General features: G+C 41.4%; 1 protein-coding gene across 9 annotated transcripts in view; it reads left to right on the forward strand.

Annotated features, from left to right (window-relative positions):
• KIAA0825 (KIAA0825 ortholog) overlaps positions 1-22126 on the forward strand; it is a 386099-nt gene that overhangs the window by 292532 nt on the left and 71441 nt on the right. For 8 of the 9 annotated variants that reach the window (XM_075932132.2, XM_075932137.2, XM_075932129.2 and 5 more), the window contains one exon: positions 4698-6150. The exons of the other annotated variant lie outside the window; for it this stretch is intronic. In XM_075932132.2, coding sequence (XP_075788247.2) covers positions 4698-4866 — 169 coding nt within the window. In that variant the 3' untranslated portion in view covers positions 4867-6150. Of the gene's footprint in view, positions 1-4697; positions 6151-22126 lie in introns of those variants that run through there. 9 annotated transcript variants of the gene reach the window in all.

Below are 22126 nucleotides of genomic sequence, written 5' to 3' on the forward strand. Positions count from 1 at the left end.
AATTTTCTTTTTTCTTTATTAGAATTCTGTCTTTACTTACCTGCTAGAACAGGGGTTCCCAAACTGTGATCTGCATATTCCCAGGGGTAAGGGAGACATTGCTGGAAGAGCTGGGAATATATGGGAGAAACCGTGTAATAGTATATTTTATTTATTAATTATTTCATTTATCGCGTTTTCATAATAGGCTACCAGACAAAGCTTTTAAGTCTTTGGCAATAAGATGAACCAATAAGATCTCAGATATACAAAGATGCTACACTACGGAGCCTTCACCTCCAATCACTGTATAGTGCAGGTTCAACTTACCAGTCTAAGGGTGTGCCTACACTGCACACTTTCCTCAAAATAGTTTATTTCAAAATTTGGCGCTGCATACACAGCACCAAATTTTGAAATAAAGCACTATTCCGAAACGTCCCTTAACCCTCATGAAACGAAGTTTACAAGGACATCAGAATAGCGAGCCCATTATATTTTGAAATAATGGTCACACTCAAAAGACGCAGAATAGCTATTTCGGGATACTTTAGGTATACTGACATAGCACCACAGTGTAGACATAGCCTAACTAAGCTCAGAACGTAGGGGGTTGTTTTTGGTTACATACACTATATCTGTACAGAACAGTGAACAGATGGCTAAAGACAGGTAGTTTTAAGAAGAACACATTGTGGAAGAAAACATTGTCCTCACTCAGCGTTTGTAAGCAACAAGTAGTCAGAGGCAGTTTTATTACGAGCTGCAGCAAGTCCCTCCCTCCCCGAGGCAAATCTTCAAATACAAGCAATTATGAAGCAGTTTATATACTGTCAATTACATATAACAGCATTAAACAATTAGTGTCCTTCCCATTACAAACACCAATGGCTAACAGTTATTTTAGTTCCACCCAGATGCACCTTATCTCAAGGTCCCTGCCAGAGTCAGCATTCTATCCTTATCTCCGTATGGAGGCGAGAGGCAAAGGCACGTCTTATTACAGCTCTCGCGTTGTCAGGATGCAGACTTAGCCTGACTCTTGCTTTCTTGCTAACAAGACCAAGATGACTTCACACAAATTCCCTTATTCCCTTTTCCCTGCCTCCACAACACAAAGTATCAACGATGAGAAGGGTAGATTTATTCAGGTAGCTGGTAGATCTGGAGAGAAAACATTTGAGAACCTCTGTACTTCAAATCTTGGCCACAGAATTAAACGTATACCGTGACTTCTTATTCTGCTTTAGACAGGTAATTGGTAGCTGGTTACTATATCTCTCCTTGTGATTTTCATCTTAGAGAAAGAGTTAAAATAAAATGGGAAAATAACGCCACAACAAAAAAATTGGTTCAGTAATAGATCCATATTCAGCTGCTCCTTGAAAAAAGCAACTTTGTCAAAATGAGCAAGCATTAATTAATGTCTAAACAAAATAGGCCAATTAAAAATGTTGTTATGCAAATTAAATCTTCCCTTATCAGCTTTTACATATAAGATTGGCATATACAGTGCATGTCAGATAACTTATTCAGACACTGACCCAGTTAGTGTAATATACTGTCATAAAGATGAACAGTTTCACCAATGCATTAGGAAGGCACATGCTTTCCTTCAAGAGATGCCTTCTTACATCTTTTTTTCCTTGCACAGTCATATTTATGATAGTGATCATAGAGACGGTCCTTCTTTTATTAACATTTCAGTTTTCCTATGTTACTTTCCCTTATCCCAAGGCAGTAATGGACTACAAGAACTTGTTCCTCACTTGTTTTTCTTCCTTTAACATGCAGAGTCCAGTACTATATAGCAGCTGGTAGTATTTAGTGACCGTCTGCACCAGTTCTTTCATTTTTTAGCATTACAATTAATTTTCTTCATCTTGGCATGTAGAGAACCCAAGTGTACTGCTTACTTCATTACCTGAAATTTTACTGTGACACAACAGCAGGGGATGTAGTGCAACAGATTTTTGGACATCAAAAGAAGCAGCACTGGAAGTACCAGAATGAATAGATTTTGCTAAGGCAGCTCTTGCACCTTTTGATATGAAATCAACTAGTTTCTGTTTTCTACATGCTGATGGCTGTTGCTACGGTTTAGAATATCATGCAGTGTTCCGTCAAAATTCTGGCTTGCTGTTGCTCAAGACATCTGAAATCCACATCAGGTGTACACCATTACTTAGCAACTTTGCTGGCAGTCTCAATAGGGACTTTAGCCCTGGTCTACACTAGGTTGTTATTTCAAAATAACCTCCCTTAGGTTGAATATATACGCAGAGTGTAGGGAATAATTCTCAACACTCTGGTGGATGCAAGTGAAAACAAGCTGAGGATTTATTGTACACTAGTGCTGGTGGAGTATGAACTAGGGGTTAACCTGGAGAACACTAGTTATTCAAAACATTACATTACATTATATAAGCAGCAGGTGGACGGAAGGGAAGTGATTTGATAGGTCTACCAGCAGAAACATAATGAGCACATAAGCCAATAAACTACAAAGGTTACACAATATCTCCGCCCATTGCCAATTAAACATTTTATCAATAATACAAATAATTATTCCTAAAAAACTAAATAAGCCAACATAAACAAACAGATATGTTAATGACAACTTTGTTTGCTGAAATTATGGTGCATCTATTACAAGATGATTACTTCCTCACGTTGGCAGGGTCCTTGAGATCCAGGCTTAGCATCTAAAATTCAAGGAGACAATGAGAAGAACTTCCGTGCGTTTGTTATGGTACCAGCCAGGGCCTTATTGGAGTGAGGTCCTCTTGGTAAGTGGTTGCCAGGGCGACCAGGGTTAAGTTAACTGCCTACTCTGTTCATTCTCAGGCCTGGCCTCATAAGGTAGGATTTAGATGAGAGTTCTTAGCAGAATTCCGTGGACTGCCTCAGTTTACCCCTACACGAAGTGTCTGCACTATCAAGCCCATTATTTTGAAATAATGGCCACTTATTTCAAAATCTGTACTCCTGCTTTTCACTGCCTCCCACCTGCAGGCTCCTGGCCTGGCCAGCACCTTCCCATGCCTGCTTGTCCCTGGGCTGTGGGTGTTGCAGTGCTCCCCTGGGATGTCTGTGTCCTTCTGGAAAGGGCCTGCTATCTAGGCAACATATAACTTTGTTCAAAGCACATCGCTAATGTCTGAACCTTCAGTGTCAGCTCAGACATTCAGGCTAGGCTTCACACACAGTGTCTCCTGTGACGACTGCCCTTGTAACTTTTGTTCAAAGCTGGGCCAGATGTGAGCCTGGCACATTCCCCACCTCCCACACCATCTACCTGACTCCACAGGATCCAAAGGTAGAAACACACCTGAGCTGAGCAGGAGCAGAGGAAGGCCTCCTGGGACCAGCTGCTTTCAGGTTCTTTCCCCAGTCCATCCCCTGTTCTATGCCCCCCCAATAAAGAGTCCTGTTTTTTCCACAAAGGTGGCTTTATTCTTTGCTCTGCCGGTGAGGGGGAGAGAGGAGAAGGTGGACAGGGAGAGCAGGGGAAGGGAGGGGGGGGGGAATGAAAGGCACACAGAGGGGATGCTGGGGCTCCTTGTGGAGAGACACGGGGGAGAGTCTCCCAACTGGCCTTGCGTGAAACTCTCTCTCAAGGGCTCTCTGATGAGCACAGCTCCTTGATGTGCTCTCCGAATGGCTCTGGTGTCTGGCTGCTCAATTCCCTGGCCAGACATTCAGAATTAGCCCCCCCACCCTGGCAGGAAAGTCTCTCCTCTGGTCTCTGACAGATTGTGGAGCCCACAGCAGGCAGCACCACAGAGAGGATGTTGTGCACCCTAGGATCCAGATGGGTGTGGAGACCCCAGGACCTCCCCTTTAAACAGCCGAACACACACTCCACCTCCATGCGGCACTTGCTCAGCCTGGTGCTCCCTGGTGGGGTTCAGCCTGCCCATGTATGGCTTCATGAGCCTGGGAAGCTAGGGGTAGGCTGCATTGCCCAGGATCACAATGGACATGTCTACCTCCCCAATTCTCATGGCGCAGTTGGAAAAAAAGTGCCAGTATGCATCTTCTGGAACAGGCATGAGTTCTGAAAGATGTGGGTATCATGTACCCATTCACCTGATGTTGATGTCCACAAAGCAGCTCTTGTGATCCATGAGGGCCTGCAGCACCATGGAGAAGTACCCCCTTCCTGTTCAGGTAGTCTAAAGCATGGTGGTCAGTGGCCAGGATGGGGATTTGTGTGCCGTCTATAGCCTCCTTCCACCAGCATAGTTGGGGAAGCCTATGTGACAAAGCCATCCATAATGCTGTCCACGTTCCTCAGAGTGACAACCTCTGTAGCAGCATGTGGTTGATTGCCTTTGTACTTGTATAAGCAAGACCCCAACTGTTGATTTCTCCACCCCGAACTGGTTTGCAACAAAGCATTAGCTGTCAGTGTGGCGAGCTTTCAGAGTGCGATGGCAACGCGCTTCTGCATGTGGATGGCAGGTCTCATGTGGGTGTCCTGTAACCTGAGGACAGGGGTGAGCAACTCGCAGAGGTCATGGAAGGTGGCCTTCTTCATGCAGAAGTTCTGCAACCACTGTTGGTTGTCCCATCGCTGCATAGCTGCTGTCTGTCTCACACCACCATAAGTGGCATTCCTCAGTGTCCAGGGGATTGAGGGGAATGCACAGCAACAGGAACACCAGGATCTGGGTGAGCAGGTCCTGTGGTCCATGCTGGGTTTCATCTTGCAGGTCTTCGTCCTCGTCCTGCTGGAGCAACATGTGGGCAGTCTGGAAGTACATGAGGTGCAGCATGAGGCCCATGAGCCCCTATAAATACAAGCCACAGCTTGCTGGACCAAACAGCCACAGGAAGTATCCATCCTCCAAGTCCTTCCCCAGAGTGGTTCTGGGGCTCTAAGTCCAAGGAAGGCTCCAATCAATGTGGATGCACTGTTTCAAAATAATTCTAATTTCAATGCCTCCGTGTAGTGCGGACATGCTATTTGGATTTTGTTAAATCTGGAGTTAAGTCAATTTTGATAATTTTGAAAGAATTTCCTAGTTTAGACATGGCCTTAGAGACTAAATGGATTGAGAGACTTAATCTCTCACCCATAGGCAAAGTCCCATAGGACTAATATTAAGGCACATTGTTGGGACAGTGTGGGGGAATTTGCACAGCTGCTGTCTATATTGTGACTATTGTGTGCATAAAAAGAAACCTCCTGTCTTTACAATTGTCAATATTGAATGTTTCCTGACACTAAATTTAGACACCAAGGGTACATCTAGACTACATGGTTCCGTCGATGGAGCCATGTAGATTTGTTTGTTCGGCAAAGGGAAATGGCTGCCGCGCTGAGCCGACAAACAGCTAATCAGCTGTTTGTCGGCTCAGCGCGCTAGTCTGGACGCTCCCCTGTCAACATGAAAGCCCTTTATCGACCTCCCCGGTAAACCTCATCCTACGAGGCATAACGGGGAGGTCCAGACTAGCGCACTGAGCCAACAAACAGCTGATCAGCTGTTTGTCGTCTTAGCATAGCAGCCATTTAAATTTAAATGAAGCCGTGATTATTTAAATTGCGGCTTCATTTCCCTCTGCTGATCAGCCTAATCTACATGGCTCCATCGACGGAGCCATGTAGTTTAGACACACCCCAAGTGAAGACACTCAAGAAGTGTACATTTGGCCAAATCTTTTCAAGGCACACACCTACGTTTGTTTTATTGAAGTACAGATTCAACCACAGTGAGAAGTCACTTGGAAATAAAGATACTAAGGCCACATCCTAGATTGCATGTGAGTTCTTCCTGGCACATCTCAAGAAAGAGTGAGGGCAGAGTTATTGTTAAGATACTTTTACATCTGCTTGATTTTAACTCTGGCTGGCTTCTGGTCCAGTCCCGAGCATGAGATATAATAGCCTCGGGGATTCTATTCTATTCTATTCTATTCTATTCTATTCTATTCTATTCTATTCTATTCTGTTTTGCATTTGTTTTTATACCATGCTTATTACCACAGTTGCGGAAAACCTTCCAATAGAGCTTTAAGCAATGTGACTACTCATCTGTTTGTCATCTCACCCTCTCCACAGAGAGACAAATATTGTGCAGTGGACTATCTTATTTTGGTAGGTGTTGTTTTGTTTTTTATAAATATACTTGTTTCTATATTAAAGAAAGCTATGCCAAAAAATGTGTCTCGCACCATGAGTTCTGCCTTCTGCATGGTTGAGCTTTACTTTTACCGTTGAGAGTTCCATTGTGCCAAAGGAGTGGAGTTATCACTGTATCTGTGCCTAGCTTTGACCACTTTGAAGATGTGGATGGAGACATTGTACTTGATATGAAATTCTATGAAAAGCCTGTGTAAAGTAGCTCTACTTCATACTGGCTTCCAGAGGCTCTGAAGAGCTGTTCCAGTCACTGGGGACTGCCAAGATATATGGATTCCCTGATTATGCTCCTATTTTTTTCTTAAGTCATGCCTTATGCTGGAAACTTAGAAAAGGTAGTAGTGTAGGAGCTACTATGGCAGTTCTAAGCCACCAGAGGATCTGTCGGATCATTAGGACCAGGGGTGAGTTCTGCTAGGTTTACACCTACTTTATCCTAGTAATTTATAGCCACAGCATGGAGAAAATCTGGAGCAATTATTCCTAATTTATTAAATACCAATTAAGTGCCCCGATTGAATGTTTTAACTTTGTGTCCCTTTGTACCCTTATTTTTATGTTTTCTTAAAATATATATACTTAAATAAAGAGATCTGTCTCAAAACAAGCATAAGGACAAGAACAATAGGCTTAAACCGCAGCAAGAAAGGTTTAGGTTGGACATTGGGAAAAACTTCCTAACTGCTGAGGTGGAGATATTTAATAGCAGATTAGATAGACATCTACCAGGGATGGTCTAGATAGTACTGGTTCATGCTGTGAGGGCAGGGTACTGGACTTGATGACCTCTCGAGGTCCCTTCCAGTTCTAGTGTTCTATGATTCTATAATTTATTATTATTATGAGTGAATCTGGTAGCGATCTCTATAGTGAAGGGTGATTAACATTTCTACTAGAAGCCACTTTTTTTCAGTTGCTTATAACGTTGTTAGACTTTAGTCATTGAAAGTAATTTTCCATATTTTCTTCAGACTTTTTGCTTGTTTTGGTTTGGCATCTTTTAGGTGCAGGTTGTACCTCCCTATATTGGGACTATCTGGTGAGGCAAGACCCATGGTCCAGCAGGACCACAGATGCTCCTGAAACACAGAGCCCAGGGACAGGGATGGGTCCAGGAGCACGGCAAAGGGGGCCGTCGACTTGGTGGGAGCCCCATTATGGGCAGGAAGGTGGCACGGTAAGGAGCCCCGGCGGCTGTGGTGCTCCAGCCCTAGGGAACCCCAACCAGGCTGGCAACAGAAGCTTGGGGCCAGACCCCTGTGCAGCCTGAGCCTGGGGCCAATGGGGCTGGGCACAGGCTAGAAGGAGCCGGCAGCAGGGAGGGGTGGTGGGCTGGGAGGCCAGTGGCAGGGGACTTCCCCTGGTCTGGCAAAGCCTATTGTCAGTCAAGTCCTAAGGGTGGCAGACCAGGGTGGTCCAACCTGTAAAAGAATCCAGATATTTCTGAAAACAAAGGTGGAGGAAAATCGGTAGTTTAGCTAATGTTAACTTTTTCACAACCATTTCTCTGATGAGTTTACTGCCTTCCTGTTTTAGTGCAGAAACTTGAAATTCTGCAGAAGGAATAATTCTAGGATTAGAGTCTTTACTAGTACTTGACTCGTGAAAATCTACCATATCCTGACAAGTTATAAGGCCTTAAAATTACTATTTGTCATATGCTCAGTAGAGCTTTCTACTAAAATCTCCAAACTTGTTTGCATCTAATTATATTTTCTGGCTCCAATCACTATCTGTCTGCATTGTGCATGCTCTAGGCCTCACACAGCATGAGGTCCATTTAGGATGCAGTAGTAGCAGCTGTGGGAAGGAGTGCTAGACTGTGAACTGAGAGGAGACCAAGGGCCATTATCTATGTATCCACTTCCTTTCAAAATTGGCATGAAAATTCTATGTATTTGGCTATGCTGTTTGTAACCACACCTGTCCAGAGTCAGCAATAGTTCTAGGATTCCCCAAATTTCACCCCTATCTAGCAAATAGTAAGATACTCTCATGTCTATTCTATTGATGATGTAACACAGTGTAAAAATGCCTTGGTTACAAACCCTACTGACTTTGGCAATGAATATGGCTCTCTGCATGATGGAATTTCTGTGGTGGGTTTTTCTTACCATTTTCTTTTTAACATCTTTAGAAAGTTACATACATAAATGCATTTGTATTACACAAGTAAATACTATGATCCAGTTTTACGTGATCACATAGTAATTTGTTCTTCAGGACCTCTGCTTTATTCAGTACTCAGGATGGACACTGAATGAGGCAGAGGCTGTAAGAAGAACAAGGATATTCTCTTGTGGTTAAGGCACTACACTGCAACCTTGTAAAACTGGGTGTTATTTCTAGGTCAGCCATAGATTTCCTCTGTGATATGATTTTATTATAATGTAATGCATATGACCTATTGCAGAATGCATATGACCTACTGCAGAGTGGAAGTTACAGCTATTCGGGCATATCTGCATAATGAACAATGAGTGAAAAGTTAAGACCCTGATATTCAGCATAATGGATGGTCCGAATAGGAGAGGCAGACCCCACAGAAAATGGGTAGATGATATAGTAGATTGGTGCGGAGCTAGTCTACAGAAACTAAGCTACTTCGCACTGGACAGGGAAAGATGGAAGGAAATAGTGAGGGAGGCATCGGACACCAACGAGTGTTGAGCCCATGATTGTTGATGATGATGATATGTTCAATGGGGCTGCATTAAGGTTGCTTCCCTGTTTCCCTTGAAACAATTGATAATGTCTTCTATCACATTAAATGAGTCACACAGATGCACAAACTTAAATAAGCCTACAGGCTTAAATAAGACCCCAATCCTGCAAACAGTTACACTTGTGAGTAACTTTACGCATTGAAACATCCAGTTGAATTCAAGTGGTTGCAGGACTGAGGCCTAAGTGGTAGAGCACCTATTATCATAAAGTCTATCATATTTTAGAATTGTAGAGAGGATTTGTTAAATAACAATATTTGGAAACCACCAACATTTTTATGCAAATTCTCCAGATCTTTCAAAAAAACCCGACCTTTTGTATTCATATAGACTTGTACAAGTGTTATTGCATTTTTACATGACCTTGGTTTTGGATTCTAAATAATCTCCATCAGTCAGGATAGAAATGCTGATATCAATAGTTTTCTGTTTATCAAGCTATTACCCAATTTTCATCCATGCCACTGCCTATGCATAGAAGCACCTCTCTGAGCTAGCTTGGAGGCCCCATTCACGGTCCATCATCTCCCTTCTTGGTGCCTACTTTTCATAGAATCATAGAATAATAGGACTGGAAGGGACCTCGAGAGGTCATCGAGTCCAGCCCCCCGCCCTCAAGGCAGGACCAAGCTCCGTCTACACCATCCCTGACAGATGTCTATCTAACCTGTTCTTAAATATCTCCAGAGAGGGAGATTCCACCACCTCCCTTGGCAATTTATTCCAATATTTGACCACCCTGACAGTTAGGAATTACATTTGTTGTCATGCTTAATAAAAATCAAACAACTAATGATGACTAGAAGCTTCAGGGGGTAGCTGAGTTAGTCTGTACAGAAAAAAACAACAAATGGTCTGATAGCACTTTATAGACTAACAAAACATATATCATGAGCTTTTGTGATGACTAGATGGCTAAGTCAAAGGAATAAAATAAAATAAGCTGAACAACAACAAAAATGAAAACCTAACACAAAGCTCACTATGATAATAGGGTTCAGATCCATCAAGCATGTACATAAATTCACATAGTTATACAAGCTAACAATCACCATTATTCTTTTATTCTCTTACATTTACCTCATCCTGATTGTCATACTCACTTGTCATATGGAGTCTTATATTATATGGTAAACACTATTTTGGGGCAGGAGACCCACCTTTCTATCCATGTCACATGGAGGGCCTTAAACTTTACTGCAGCCCTCAGGAACTACTACTATGCAAATAATAAATAGTTGTAATTAATAACAATGATATTGGACACTAAAATATTGAAATTCTTAAGTAGTTTGAATGTCATAATATATGATAGCAGCGTATCTTCCAAAGAAATCTTATGGAAGATGACCTTTTAAAAATCTCACTAACTCTTTGAAAATAATGTGAGACATTGTTTACCTACCTACCTAGATATTTCCAATGTTAATGAGATGGATAGGAAAAAGTATCCTCATCTAATTTTCTTTTGTTGTTTATGTTACTTTTATTAGGTTTGCAGTTAAAATTCTATATGTTGCTGTGCACTTAATAAAGATATTTCATTTTTACTGGTATACATCCAGAGTTGTAGCATGTAGTGAAGGTTTTATAGTCAGTGTGCAGTGCAGCAGATGTCATTCCATTTGCCTAAGTCCTGCTGACATTTGGAGATGTGGATTAATTGAGCTACAGAATGAAATTTAATTAAAATTAAATACAGACTTGGCCATTGTATCTGTTCATTTCCTGCACTCTAGTGTGTACATTTGCAGTCAGCACCATAGTTAATTTGTTTAATCAGGATGCTATGTGGGAGAAGCTGCACTTTGTTTTAAGCAGAAAGGCTGAAAGCATGGCAGATGCCAAGTTGAGTACCATTGCACGTGATCCACACTGTGTAAATCAGGGCTACTCAACTCTGTAAGCCCCAGGGGCCACCTTGATACTTACAGCACATGCCAAAGGTTGCAACTAAAGTGTAGTTGCATATACATGCAAATTTATATGCAAATATATGCAAATAGCTTCTTTCACACTTACAGGCATGAATACAAAGATAAGGCAAGACTACACAACACGCAGGCCCCATTTAAGTCAGTTCTGCTGATATTAATAAAATGCGATATTTTCCTGATTTCCACCCATCTGTCAGCACTTTTAATGAGCAATAACAGTCCAGGATGCAGTCAGAGTTGGGGATCTATGAGAAAAAAGTGGGTTTTAAAGAAGAGTCTAAAGGAGGAGAACTGAACAGAGAAAACTATTTTCTATTAGTTTCTCAAGATAAGTTATGAAATAAAAAACATAAAAAACAAAGGACAAATATATATTGTAGCAACTCTCCTTAGGGTAGATGTACATACGTTTGATGGTATGTTACTTTAAAGTCAATATCACATAAATTGAATAATACAGCACAGAGAAGTTGCCGATAGTGGAAACTATCGTGTGACAGAAAACTCTATGCAGTTAGAACCATCTCTGGAAAAGCGTCCCATACACATTCAGGATTACCAGTATAATCATCTATCTTCAGAAAGCCTCCTTAAGGCCTTTAGTACAGTTTTGAGAATTTATTAATGAGCTAGCATGCAAATTAGGATAATCCTACAGCTTTGTATGTGTATATTAACTATTCCAAGAAAAAAGTGCTTTGCTGCAACTACCTTCTCAGGACTTGACCAACAGTAATGTGGAAAGCAAAAAGTACACATATGCATTAGTAAAAAAGAGAATGAAGGTTAAGCATATGTCAGTTCTTTTATGAATTTCCAACATCAGTACAATGACAGCGAATTTCTGTTCTGTAATTAAATAATCTTGGGGTAGGTCCAAATGATTGTAAGTAGAGAACACCACAGAACAATTTTTGCTGCAAATGTCAGAGATAACCCTTTCCAACTCAGAGAAAGTGTACATAAAACCCTCTGATTATCAAATTTATAATTTGACTAAGAACAGATTTATCATGTTATCATCCTTTCCCAATTTCTAATGTAAATATGTATCCATCTCCTACAGTGGCATGAACAAGGGTTTAACAGAGGACAAGAGTCTTTTTTAGCGTAAGTCATGCTCCTGCATTACACATGTAACCTGTAAGCATCTGAATAACACAAATTAGTCTGGCCTTCTTTTTAAATAGAGTTTAATTTATATGCTCCCCCTCTTGCTGTCCTCTCTCTGCATTGCCCCTTCTCCCCACTCCAGCCCTTCATATCTCCCCCCCCCCCCTTCTCACCTACAGCGAGGCACGGTACTGTGTGGAGAACCAATCCCTGGTCAGACTGCTCATCTCACCAACAGCCTAGCCTGTATGCTCCTTCCTTCCCCCACAGCCTCTAGGTGGGCAGATACCCTGGGAAAGCCAAGAAGCCCAGCATGCTGGTCAGAAGGATCAAAGCCCTGTGTGTGCAAAGCCCCCCACAGCACTGGCACAGGGAAGCCTCTCTGTCCCATAACTAAACTCTGGAGTGGCAGGGAAGGAGAAGTGATGTTAGAGCCCTGATCCTGCAAGCAACATAGCAGCCACCCATGCATGGGCTTAGCTCCCTCTTCACCTCCACCCTGGGTCCTGAACCTGGGAGCATGGGCTTCTCCATTGCTTAGTCACCCTCCCCCGCTGAAACTCTCTGGCTGGGTTCACTGAAACCCCTACAGTTAGTTTTCCTGGGCTCCAGTGTACAATGTATTCTTAAAGCTTAACCTTTTCCTTTCCATGCTGTAGCTGGGGCACAAGACATGTCTGGGTTATGTTGGTGGTCAGCAGCCCAACATAACCCAGATTCCTGGACAATGGGAGCTGTGGAGTATTAGCTGCATTCACCGTGGGCATTGTGCTATGCACTCCTTTCTCAGGGAGCCTGTAATGAATTTTTCCCTCACCACCAAGACTGGTCAAGGCAAAATGGTTTGGGGGGGGCACTTAGTGAGGGCAAACATGAAATGGGAGCTAGATTATGATATCACCACTCACTGTGTAAAGGTGGAATGGATGTCCAGAACAGGTGCCAGGTAAAGAAGGGATGCAATGATCAGATAAAATGAATTGGTAAAGGTTTGAAAGGAGATATTCTTTATCAGAGCAGCAATGGGGAGTTTGGGGCTCCTGTGACTGGTACAGCAGGGGGCCAACCCTTTCTCCTTCATAGCCTCCCCTTAACTCTCAGTTTTAGGGGAGAGGTCCTAGCAGCAGGTTAGTTGGGGATTAGGATAGGGAAGGGGAATGGCTGGTGGAAGCCCTTGGATATATATTGAAATGATTATGGAATTACTTGGACTGTACTTTTGTCTGCCGGGTACTCTCAGACATTTAAGGATGAAGTTACAATCTAACTAAAGCACATCCAATGTTTTCTGTCACTTTTCCAATACAGCCAAATAGGAGTGTCTGAGTAACTTCTCAGAGTACGGTACCAATTGGGCAAGTGTGAAACTGAGGTAGCTAAAGCCAATACAGGTGCCTATCCATAAATCAGTTTTTAAAAGATTTGGCCATTTAAATGATAAAATGAAAGCACAGTAAAAGGTAGCTTAGTTCCCAGTCTTACTGCAGAACTTCTACACATCCATGTATAAGTGTTGATAGAGAGTATCAATTACCTATAACTATACTTAGTTTAATATGTCCATTTAAATGGTTACTACCATTCTAATGTGGATGGATGTCTGTATCATATCTTTATGTGGCTGACTTGGTTATTTTGTTGATGTCTGCAATGTTGACAAAATTTGTATTTACTCAAGAAATACAATTACATCAAATGACCCATTTAAATCATTGTAATGATATTTACACATAATTTTTTATTCAATAATGTAATTCACAAAATAAAAGATGCAGCAAATGTGTAAGTTCTTTTGGAGTTACGAATAAAAATGTAGTGTAAGTTTAAAATACAGATGTTCACTTAACTTCCACAAGGAAGGTTTTTATTATTTTCTAGTGCTGTATGAAACCTTGCTAAAATCCATGCTGGGATCCTTTCCATTGTTTTCCCTTTAAAAAGAGTTTGATGAAAACCACTTACTGCTTTTAAATATATGAACCAGCCACATAAACTTTAATCTGCAGATTTCTCTTCACTATAATTGTAATATAGATAAAACCAGAACAGTACTAATATGAACTACAAATTTCTCTCCATACAAGGAAACTTATAGTAAGCAGTGTGGATGAGTACCAAATTAACTGTCTTTCTTGCTAGGTATGTTTCTAGAATCACAAGTGTTTGGATGATGATGTAGGGGATCCTGATTTGAGAAACTTCTAATTAGAAAATGAATGCATAAAAACTATTTTAGAATGATTTTTAATCTGTATAACTCCCTGCAGCTATGAAAATTTACTGTATTTCTGAACTGTAACAAGGAGATTTTTTGTATAATGCTCTTTTTAGTAGAACCTATTTTATATAAAAAACATACTTAAAAAGCTAATTTCTTTTCTCCTTCCTGCACTGCAATCCACAAAGTATGACTAATAATAGATTTAAATTTGCTAAGTGCATTTACTCCTTTGTGCCATCATAAAGAGAATCTATTACTGTAAAATTGAGGCTTAGTTCCAAATTGCGCCATTATGAAGTTTTCTTCCAGCAATGTTTTGTCTCTAATACACTTCCCTCATTGTAATTCTATTGCAAACCTGATGTCTAGCATCAAGTCTCACAATAATTATTTTAAATTGCTACTAGGAACAGTAGTCCTGGTGGGATATATTACTACCATTCTAACAAGATGAATTTCAATGCACTTGTAACCATATTATAGTGTATTATGAAAGAAAGAAAATCTTTGAGTTGTAGGCATGCAAGCATACATGTAACCCTGAAAAATGATTTTTATCAACTTCTTAACACTTTATGTTGCACTTTTGTATTTTCATTTACATAAATGAATGGTATGTATATATTATAATTCATTATAGCATGTAGTTGTATAATGTCCTTCATGTAGTCTTTAGTACCCAGCAGTAAGGAGAACTTTGTAAATAAAATTATTAATTATTGTTGTAGTAAACATGCTTGGGGCCCTAAAATATTGCAGAGTTTAAAAATAAGGTAAAGTTAAAACCACTGAAAATTAATGACCATTGAACAAACAAGTCCTTAGACTGGGGGTACGTCTAGACTACATGCCTCTGCCGCCAGAGGCATGTAGATTAGGCTACCAGACATAGTAAAATGAAGCGGCGATTTAAATCAGCTGATCAGCTGTTTGTCGGCTCAGCGCGGCAGCCATGTAAATTTAAATGAAGCGGCGATTATTTAAATCGACGCTTCATTTTACTATGTCTGGTAGCCTAATCTACATGCCTCTGGCGGCAGAGGCATGTAGTCTAGACGTACCCTTCATTTCAGTACACCTGGTTTCTATGCTCCTGATCTCTTTAGTCAAGGAATTAGGATTCTTGGTGCACATTATAAAAATAATCTAGCTCCTAAATTAATCCTTTTTTAGGAATCTTCAGGAGACTATTCAGAGGTAGTTCACAAATGAGTGGCTAGAAGTATATGAAATTTTCTGTAAACCCACTGTAGCTCAGGGCAAGGTCCAAAGTGCCAAATTGTAAATGAGAAGAATTCTGAAATCAACCAGAAACGTCATTGGAAGCCAATAGGGAAATATCACTGCTGTAACATGATGGTGTGAATTTGGTAGGTAGCAGGTGAAATTATATAATAGTTCATCACATACATGGAAACAATAGAATGTAGTGGAAGAGAACTCAGTAAATGATTACTAGTAACTACAAAAAACCTATATTCCAGATTGGAACAACTACACATAATAAGAAACTCTGTGTACATTCCATAAAATAAAACAGAACTTTCAAAACAATCAGTCTGATCTCTCACCACTGACTGTAGCTACTATCCAATCAATTCAGTAGGATTCCATCACTACAAATGGAGCCAGAGGGTCTGGTGATATAAGAACAGACAGGGAGAAGGAAAGGGGTGATGAGAGAGGGCTGAAGCTCCTCCCTCCCCCGAGTCATACTGAGACTCATAAAAAGAACTCCTAAATGGTAAGCGCTAGGGCCACCAAATTTGGTATACAGCTTCTTTTTATCATAATTTAAAGCAAGGTCAGGGTTTGGTTATTCAGGGGAGGGCCTGACACTCCTCCTCTTCCCTCCCCACCCCCATCCATGTGTTCAGGGCCACATAAAACCATACAAAAAAGAGAATCAACAAGCAGATGAAAGGGTCTGGCTGGGGGCATTCCCCTCCCCTGTATGGAACTGCCATGGCCCTGGGCTTTCCACCCCTTAGGAGCCTGTTAGAGAGGATAAGGAAGCACTGCAGCTCTGCCCCCCCATCCATATGGAAACATAGCTGGCTATTCCTCTTCATCAAGGAGTGAGGGGAAAGTGTACTTTCATCAGTCTGGCTGGGGAGTGCAAAGGGTAGACAAGCCTGGACTTGACCCAGACCGGGGACATGCATCTTCCCCCAGGCTGTACCCACTGGAGCTGCAGTGGTGATGGAAAGGTGCTTTCTCACCTGTCCCTAAGCTATTGTGGTGAGAGAGGGCTGGGGTAGACCTCTGTCTCTGGGGCATCCTGCATACTGAACCCCTCATTGCCAGACCCACCCCAGAGCAATGATTTAAATGAAGAAAAATAAAAATGGAGTTAAAGACCCCAGCAATGCTGGGTAAATCTTCTAGTTAGCATATATGTGTAAACAACACTAACACTGAGACTATCTGTCTCAAAGCTGTGGGAAATTTGAAAGTTTTTCCCACAAGTAAGGCTAATGGCATATTAGGGTGCATTAGGAGGAGCATTGCCAGCAGATCTAAAGAAGTGATTATTCCCCTTTATTTGGCACTGGTGAGGCCGCATCTGGAGTATTATGTCCAGTTCTGGGCCCCCCACTACAAAAAGGATGTGGACGCATTGGAGAGGGTCCAGCGGAGGGCAACCAAAATGATTAGGGGACTGGAGCACATGACCTATGAGGAGAGACTGAGGGAGTTGGGTCTGCTTAGTCTGCAGAAGCAAAAAGTGAGGGGGGATTTGATAGCAGCCTTCAACTTCCTGAAGGGAGGTTCCAAAGAGGATGGACGAAGGCTGTTCACAGTGGTGACGGATGACAGAACAAGGAGCAATGGTCTCAAGTTGTGGTGGGAGAGGTCCAGGTTGGGTATTAGGGAAAACTATTTAACTAGGAGAGTGGTGAAGCACTGGAATGGGTTACCTAGGGAAGTAGTGGAGTCTCCATCCCTAGCGGTGTTTGAGTCTCAACTTGACAAAGCCCTGGCTGGGTTGATTTAGTTGGGATTGGTCCTGCCTAGAGCAAGGGGCTGGACTTGATGACCTTCTGAGGTCTCTTCCAGCTCTATGGTTCTATGATTCTATTTTTCAATGGTGTTGGCATGAAAAGACCAATTGTGTACAATATTGGCTAAAAATACATCAATAGGTCATTATATCTGCTTATGTAATGGGTTCTCTTACCTACAGGTTTCATATTCCAAATGTAGTGTTAACAAGTAAGCTGGGGATTGAAACCTATTTTTTCAACAACTCTGCTGGCCCCGGGTTCAATTTACAAGTGGTCAAATGCACATGCAGTATTACTATCATAACTTCATTCAAGATGCAACTGAAAAATCATGTCACATCCTTTACTTTTAGAAAAAAAATAAGTTAATGGATAAATTATTAGAAACAAAGGCAGCCTTGGTCCAATGGTCTCCATTTTGTTCACAACCCTTACCTCCATTATCCACCACCACTATAAACAAAGAACATAGGATTAGAAGAGACTTGAGAAAGTCTTACAATTCTCCACCAATACCTGTCACCTAGCCTCTTGAATTATAAACTTTTTATAGCTTCGTGATAGTACCAATTATCCTAAGAATGTGTTAAAATTATGTTTCCCCAAGGATATGATATAGAAAAAAATATGCTGCCCTTGCAGTTCTCAGTGTATTTTGAAACTGATATTGATTTAAAATAGTGGATAAAGAAAAAGAGATATTATTTTCCATAATATATCATGTACATCTTCCTATTTCCTAACACAGGCTTACAGGCTTCCACTAGCAATTTTTAATTTAACTCCTTGAATGCTACACTCCTTAGGGAGTGCAGTTAAAGTTGAATTCTCAAGTTTTATATTCTCTTATTTGTACATATGTGACATTATGTAATAGGTTTTATGGCATGGTTACCAATATAAACCTGTGGTGCCATGAAATTTCTTTCTTAAGAATTATATTACAACTGTGCTTGTAGCATTCAAAGCTTAAGTCAAGAAACTGCAAGATTCCATTGGCAGATGGCTCAATTCTGCATAGTGCTGAGTACTATGGTCCTGATACAGAAACACATTTAACTTAGTTAACTTAGTTGGTTAAAGTTAAACATGTTAAGTGCTTAGCTGGATTAGAGCTTGAATGCTCAGCAACCTGAAGGACTGAGCTCCAAAAGTGTAAAAAAAAATTTCAACACATCCAGCAGGTGTTTGTTAAAGGAATGAAATGGAAGTGGGGCTACGTCTAGACTGCAAGCGTCTTTCAAAAGAGGCTTTTTCAAAGAAACTTTTGAAAAAGCCTCTTTCAAAAAAGAGCATCTAGACTACAACCAGTACTTTCGAAAAAGCAAGCTGCTTTTTCAAAAGAGAGCACCCAGGCAGTCTGGGTGCTCTCTTTCGAAAAAACACAGTTTGCATTACATAGCGCCTTTTTTTGAAAGAGCACTTTCGAAAAAAGGCATTGTTCCTCATAAAATGAGGTTTTCCGTGGTCAAAAAACCTGGCACATTCTTTTTCGATTTACCTTCAAAAGAATGCAGCAGTAGTCTAGATGCAGGGGAAGTTTTTTTTTAAAAAAAGGCCACTTTTTTCGGAAAAAACCCTGTAGTGTAGACACACATTATGAGAGATTGGTATAGCATGGAGCCAACCCCCCTTTATTTTAGCCAATATTAATGTTACTATGAAGGGGAAGTGAATAGTGAGACCCCAGTAGTGAATTGGCTGGATGGACCTGGAAGGAAAAAGGTGAGGAGCTGGCAGAAGCCCACCAGGTAATTTATTGAACAACCAAGAAGTTATCTGCACTGATTAGTTTTATCTGCTTGGTATTCCCAGACATCTAATAATCGAGTTGTGGCCTGATTAAACCCATATAAAATATCTCCTGCCTTTCTTTCTGTATAGCCAAACAATAAATAACACTGTGAGTGCTGCCCAATTGACACTATTAAATAAAGTTCTATGTTTACAGAAAAAGTACAGCTGTGCAAACTTCTGCACATAGCCCCACAAATATGCTTCAACCCTACGCTAGTGGTACCACCTCAGGGGTGAGAGAGTAGTTTAATATTCATATCCATTCTATCCTTTGTGCATCTGCTGGAACTGTCAACAAATGTGCCAGTTAGTGTCTATTTAAGCCTGTGCTTTAGAAAATGGCATAAGAGCAACAACTCTTTCACCAAGCGCTTCAGGGGGTAGCCGTGTTAGTCTGTTACAGAAAAAACAACAACAAATGGTCTGGTAGCTCTTTATAGACTAATGAAACATGTAGATGGTGTCATGAGCTTTTTTTGGGCACAGCCCACTTCTTCAGATGACCAGAGTTATGAGTTGGGGATATGAAAAGTTTTTTGTGTGCCCACGAAAGCTCATGACACCATCTACGTGTTTCGTTAGTCTATAAAGAGCTACCAGACCATTTGTTGTTCATTTCACCAAGTTCACCAGAAATCTCTCAAATAATATGGTGACATGCACCATTTTTTAACAGTTTCAAATAAGTGACCTAGAGGTGAAATCTTCCTGTTCCATTACCAATCCTCCAACATAATTCATGTTCCCACAATCATCATCCATACCGGTTGGACCTCAGTGGTCCTGCACTCTTGGGACCAAAGCAGTCCCAGATGAGGGAATTTGCCGGACCAGGGAATCAGCCCTGCTGCTGGCTGGGTGATATGGCTGCCCCAGCCCCACTGCCATAACTGCTGCTCCAGTCCCATTGCCAGGATGGCAGCACACAGCCCTGGCTCTGCTGCCACCTACTAGTCCCGCGGCTGGCTGGCACACGGCCCCAATTGGGCTGCCAACCTGCCACAGCCCCAGACAGGTTTCCCCTGCTGGGCTGCTGTGGCCCAGCCTTACTGCCAGCCAGGCCAGTATGCAGCCCTACTCAGGCTGCCACAGCACAACAACACTGTTGGGTCGGCACATATGGGCTGCCCCTGTCCTGCTACCACAGCCCTGCTATAGCCACTGGTCCGCTGAGCGCCTGGCCCTGCTATCGCTAGCCTCGCCTTTCACGGGGCTCTCAGCTACTGGCCCTCCTGCCCCAGAGCTTTCTTGTTCTGAAAAGTCTGTGGTCTTGCTGGACCATGGATGTTGCCGAATGAGAGAGTCCCAGTTTACGGAAGTGCAACCTGTATAAAGACTGGAGTCCTACGTAATGCCATGCTACTGTGCCAACACTACCTGATACCAAAACATTATTTTTCATTGTTTTAGCATAAAAGGTTGTGATATAAACATATATTATTACTGGAAGCTTTACCTATTGTTGCTTGAATCCTTATGTCAATTAATGATTGTTTTTCTTCATTTAAATCATTGCTCTGGAATAGGGTTGGGGATGAGGAATTCAGTATGTAGGCTACCCTGGGGAGAGAGGACTATCCTTGTCCTCTCTCACTGCAGCAGCTTGGGGTCAGGTGAAAAGCACCTTTTCATGGCCACTGCAGTTCCAGTGGACACAGCCGGGGAAGGAATTCATTCCCCTCAGTCTCCCTGCGCTCCTCGCCAAATTGGGGAATGGAACAAAGAGAAACAGCCAGCAATGTTCCCGTATGAATGGGGAGCAGGGGGAATTACCTGGGAAGTGGGAGACTCAGGCCTGGTGCAGTCCTGGACCGGCGGTGCGGGGAGGGCATGCTCCAGCCAGGTCCTTTCATCTCCCTGATGATTCTGTCTCTTTTCAGTATAGTTTTATGTAACCCTGCAGACCTGGGGAGGGAGCTTCAGGCCCTCTCTTGCCCACCCAACCAAACCCTCACTTTGCTTTAAATTATGGTAAGAGGAAGCTAAAAAACAAATTTGGTGGTCCTAATTCCTACTGTTTAGGAGGAGTTCTTGAACAAACAGACAGATTTGCTGGCTCACAAAATCTTTCAAATATATAATAGATACAGTGTCATTAGCGTGGTTAGCTATACAGAATTCCTATTTATGAACTGATGTAGTATAAAGATGTCAATTTATTTCCAAATATTAGGCACAAGTCTATATATAAATATTGTCAGCATTAGACTGAATTTTTCAGTGTAGCTTGAAGTTTGGTACCATGTGAAAGTCAAACTATGAATCTCAACTATTTTCTGACAAGTGAAAGGGTAGCCATTACTGCTGAAAAAAAGGTGTATGGCATAGCACGTTTCCTGCTGCAGCTGGGACTGTTACAGGAAGGTAAGAGAATTTCAACCATGGCCCTCTCAGTGTTAATAAAGTAAAACTGAAGATGCATAGTGCTACTGAAAACATTCTTAAGTGCTAAATAAAAAATGTTTTAAGAGTGAGCTGATAACTTCACCTCTTGGGATTTGGTCACATCCTTTGGGTTAAAACATGAAGTGAGTCTTAATGAGGAATTGAAATACGCTTGAAATTTTTTCATAATTCTTAGTTTTTTGAACTTTGGAGGTGCTCAATTCATCAGCTAATTTTTTTAATAAAACAAAGAATATGTGTTACTAAAGTATTTTAACAATGCAATGCTATGGCCAGAGAGAGCCTATATTTTATGCTAACTGAATATTGTGTGGCTCTTCTAGTATGAATCTATACTCCGTATATCAAGAGGGTTGAATGGATACTAGGTAAACTTGAATGCTGCACAGTTGAAATACTGGAAATTAGCTTCATGATGTATTAATCCAAATAATAGCATTCCTGACGTAGACAGAATGATAGAAATTAAACATCTAGTTATGCACACTGTGTCTGCACAATGTGCTGCATGCACCACATGTGTTAGAATTTCTTCTCAGTTCTTTTTTTAATCTTTTATTCATAGCATTGCAGGTGATGAAAAATTTATGCCTTGAGTCTGGCACTGAAATTAAATGCAAAATGAAAACAGAAGCAGTTTATACTGACAGCTTAAATATCTTTATCTAGCATACGGTTGCACTATAAAAATCACTAGGTGACTTTTAAAATCTCCCACATGCAAAAATTCAAGAGTTGTAAAATAAATAATAAAGTTATGAAACTCAGATGTCAACAAAAAAGTTATA

The sequence above is a fragment of the Pelodiscus sinensis genome, chromosome 6 (genome assembly GCF_052426305.1).
Source record: "Pelodiscus sinensis isolate ZL-2025 chromosome 6, ASM5242630v1, whole genome shotgun sequence".
In the NCBI taxonomy this organism is placed as follows: Eukaryota; Metazoa; Chordata; order Testudines; family Trionychidae; genus Pelodiscus; species Pelodiscus sinensis.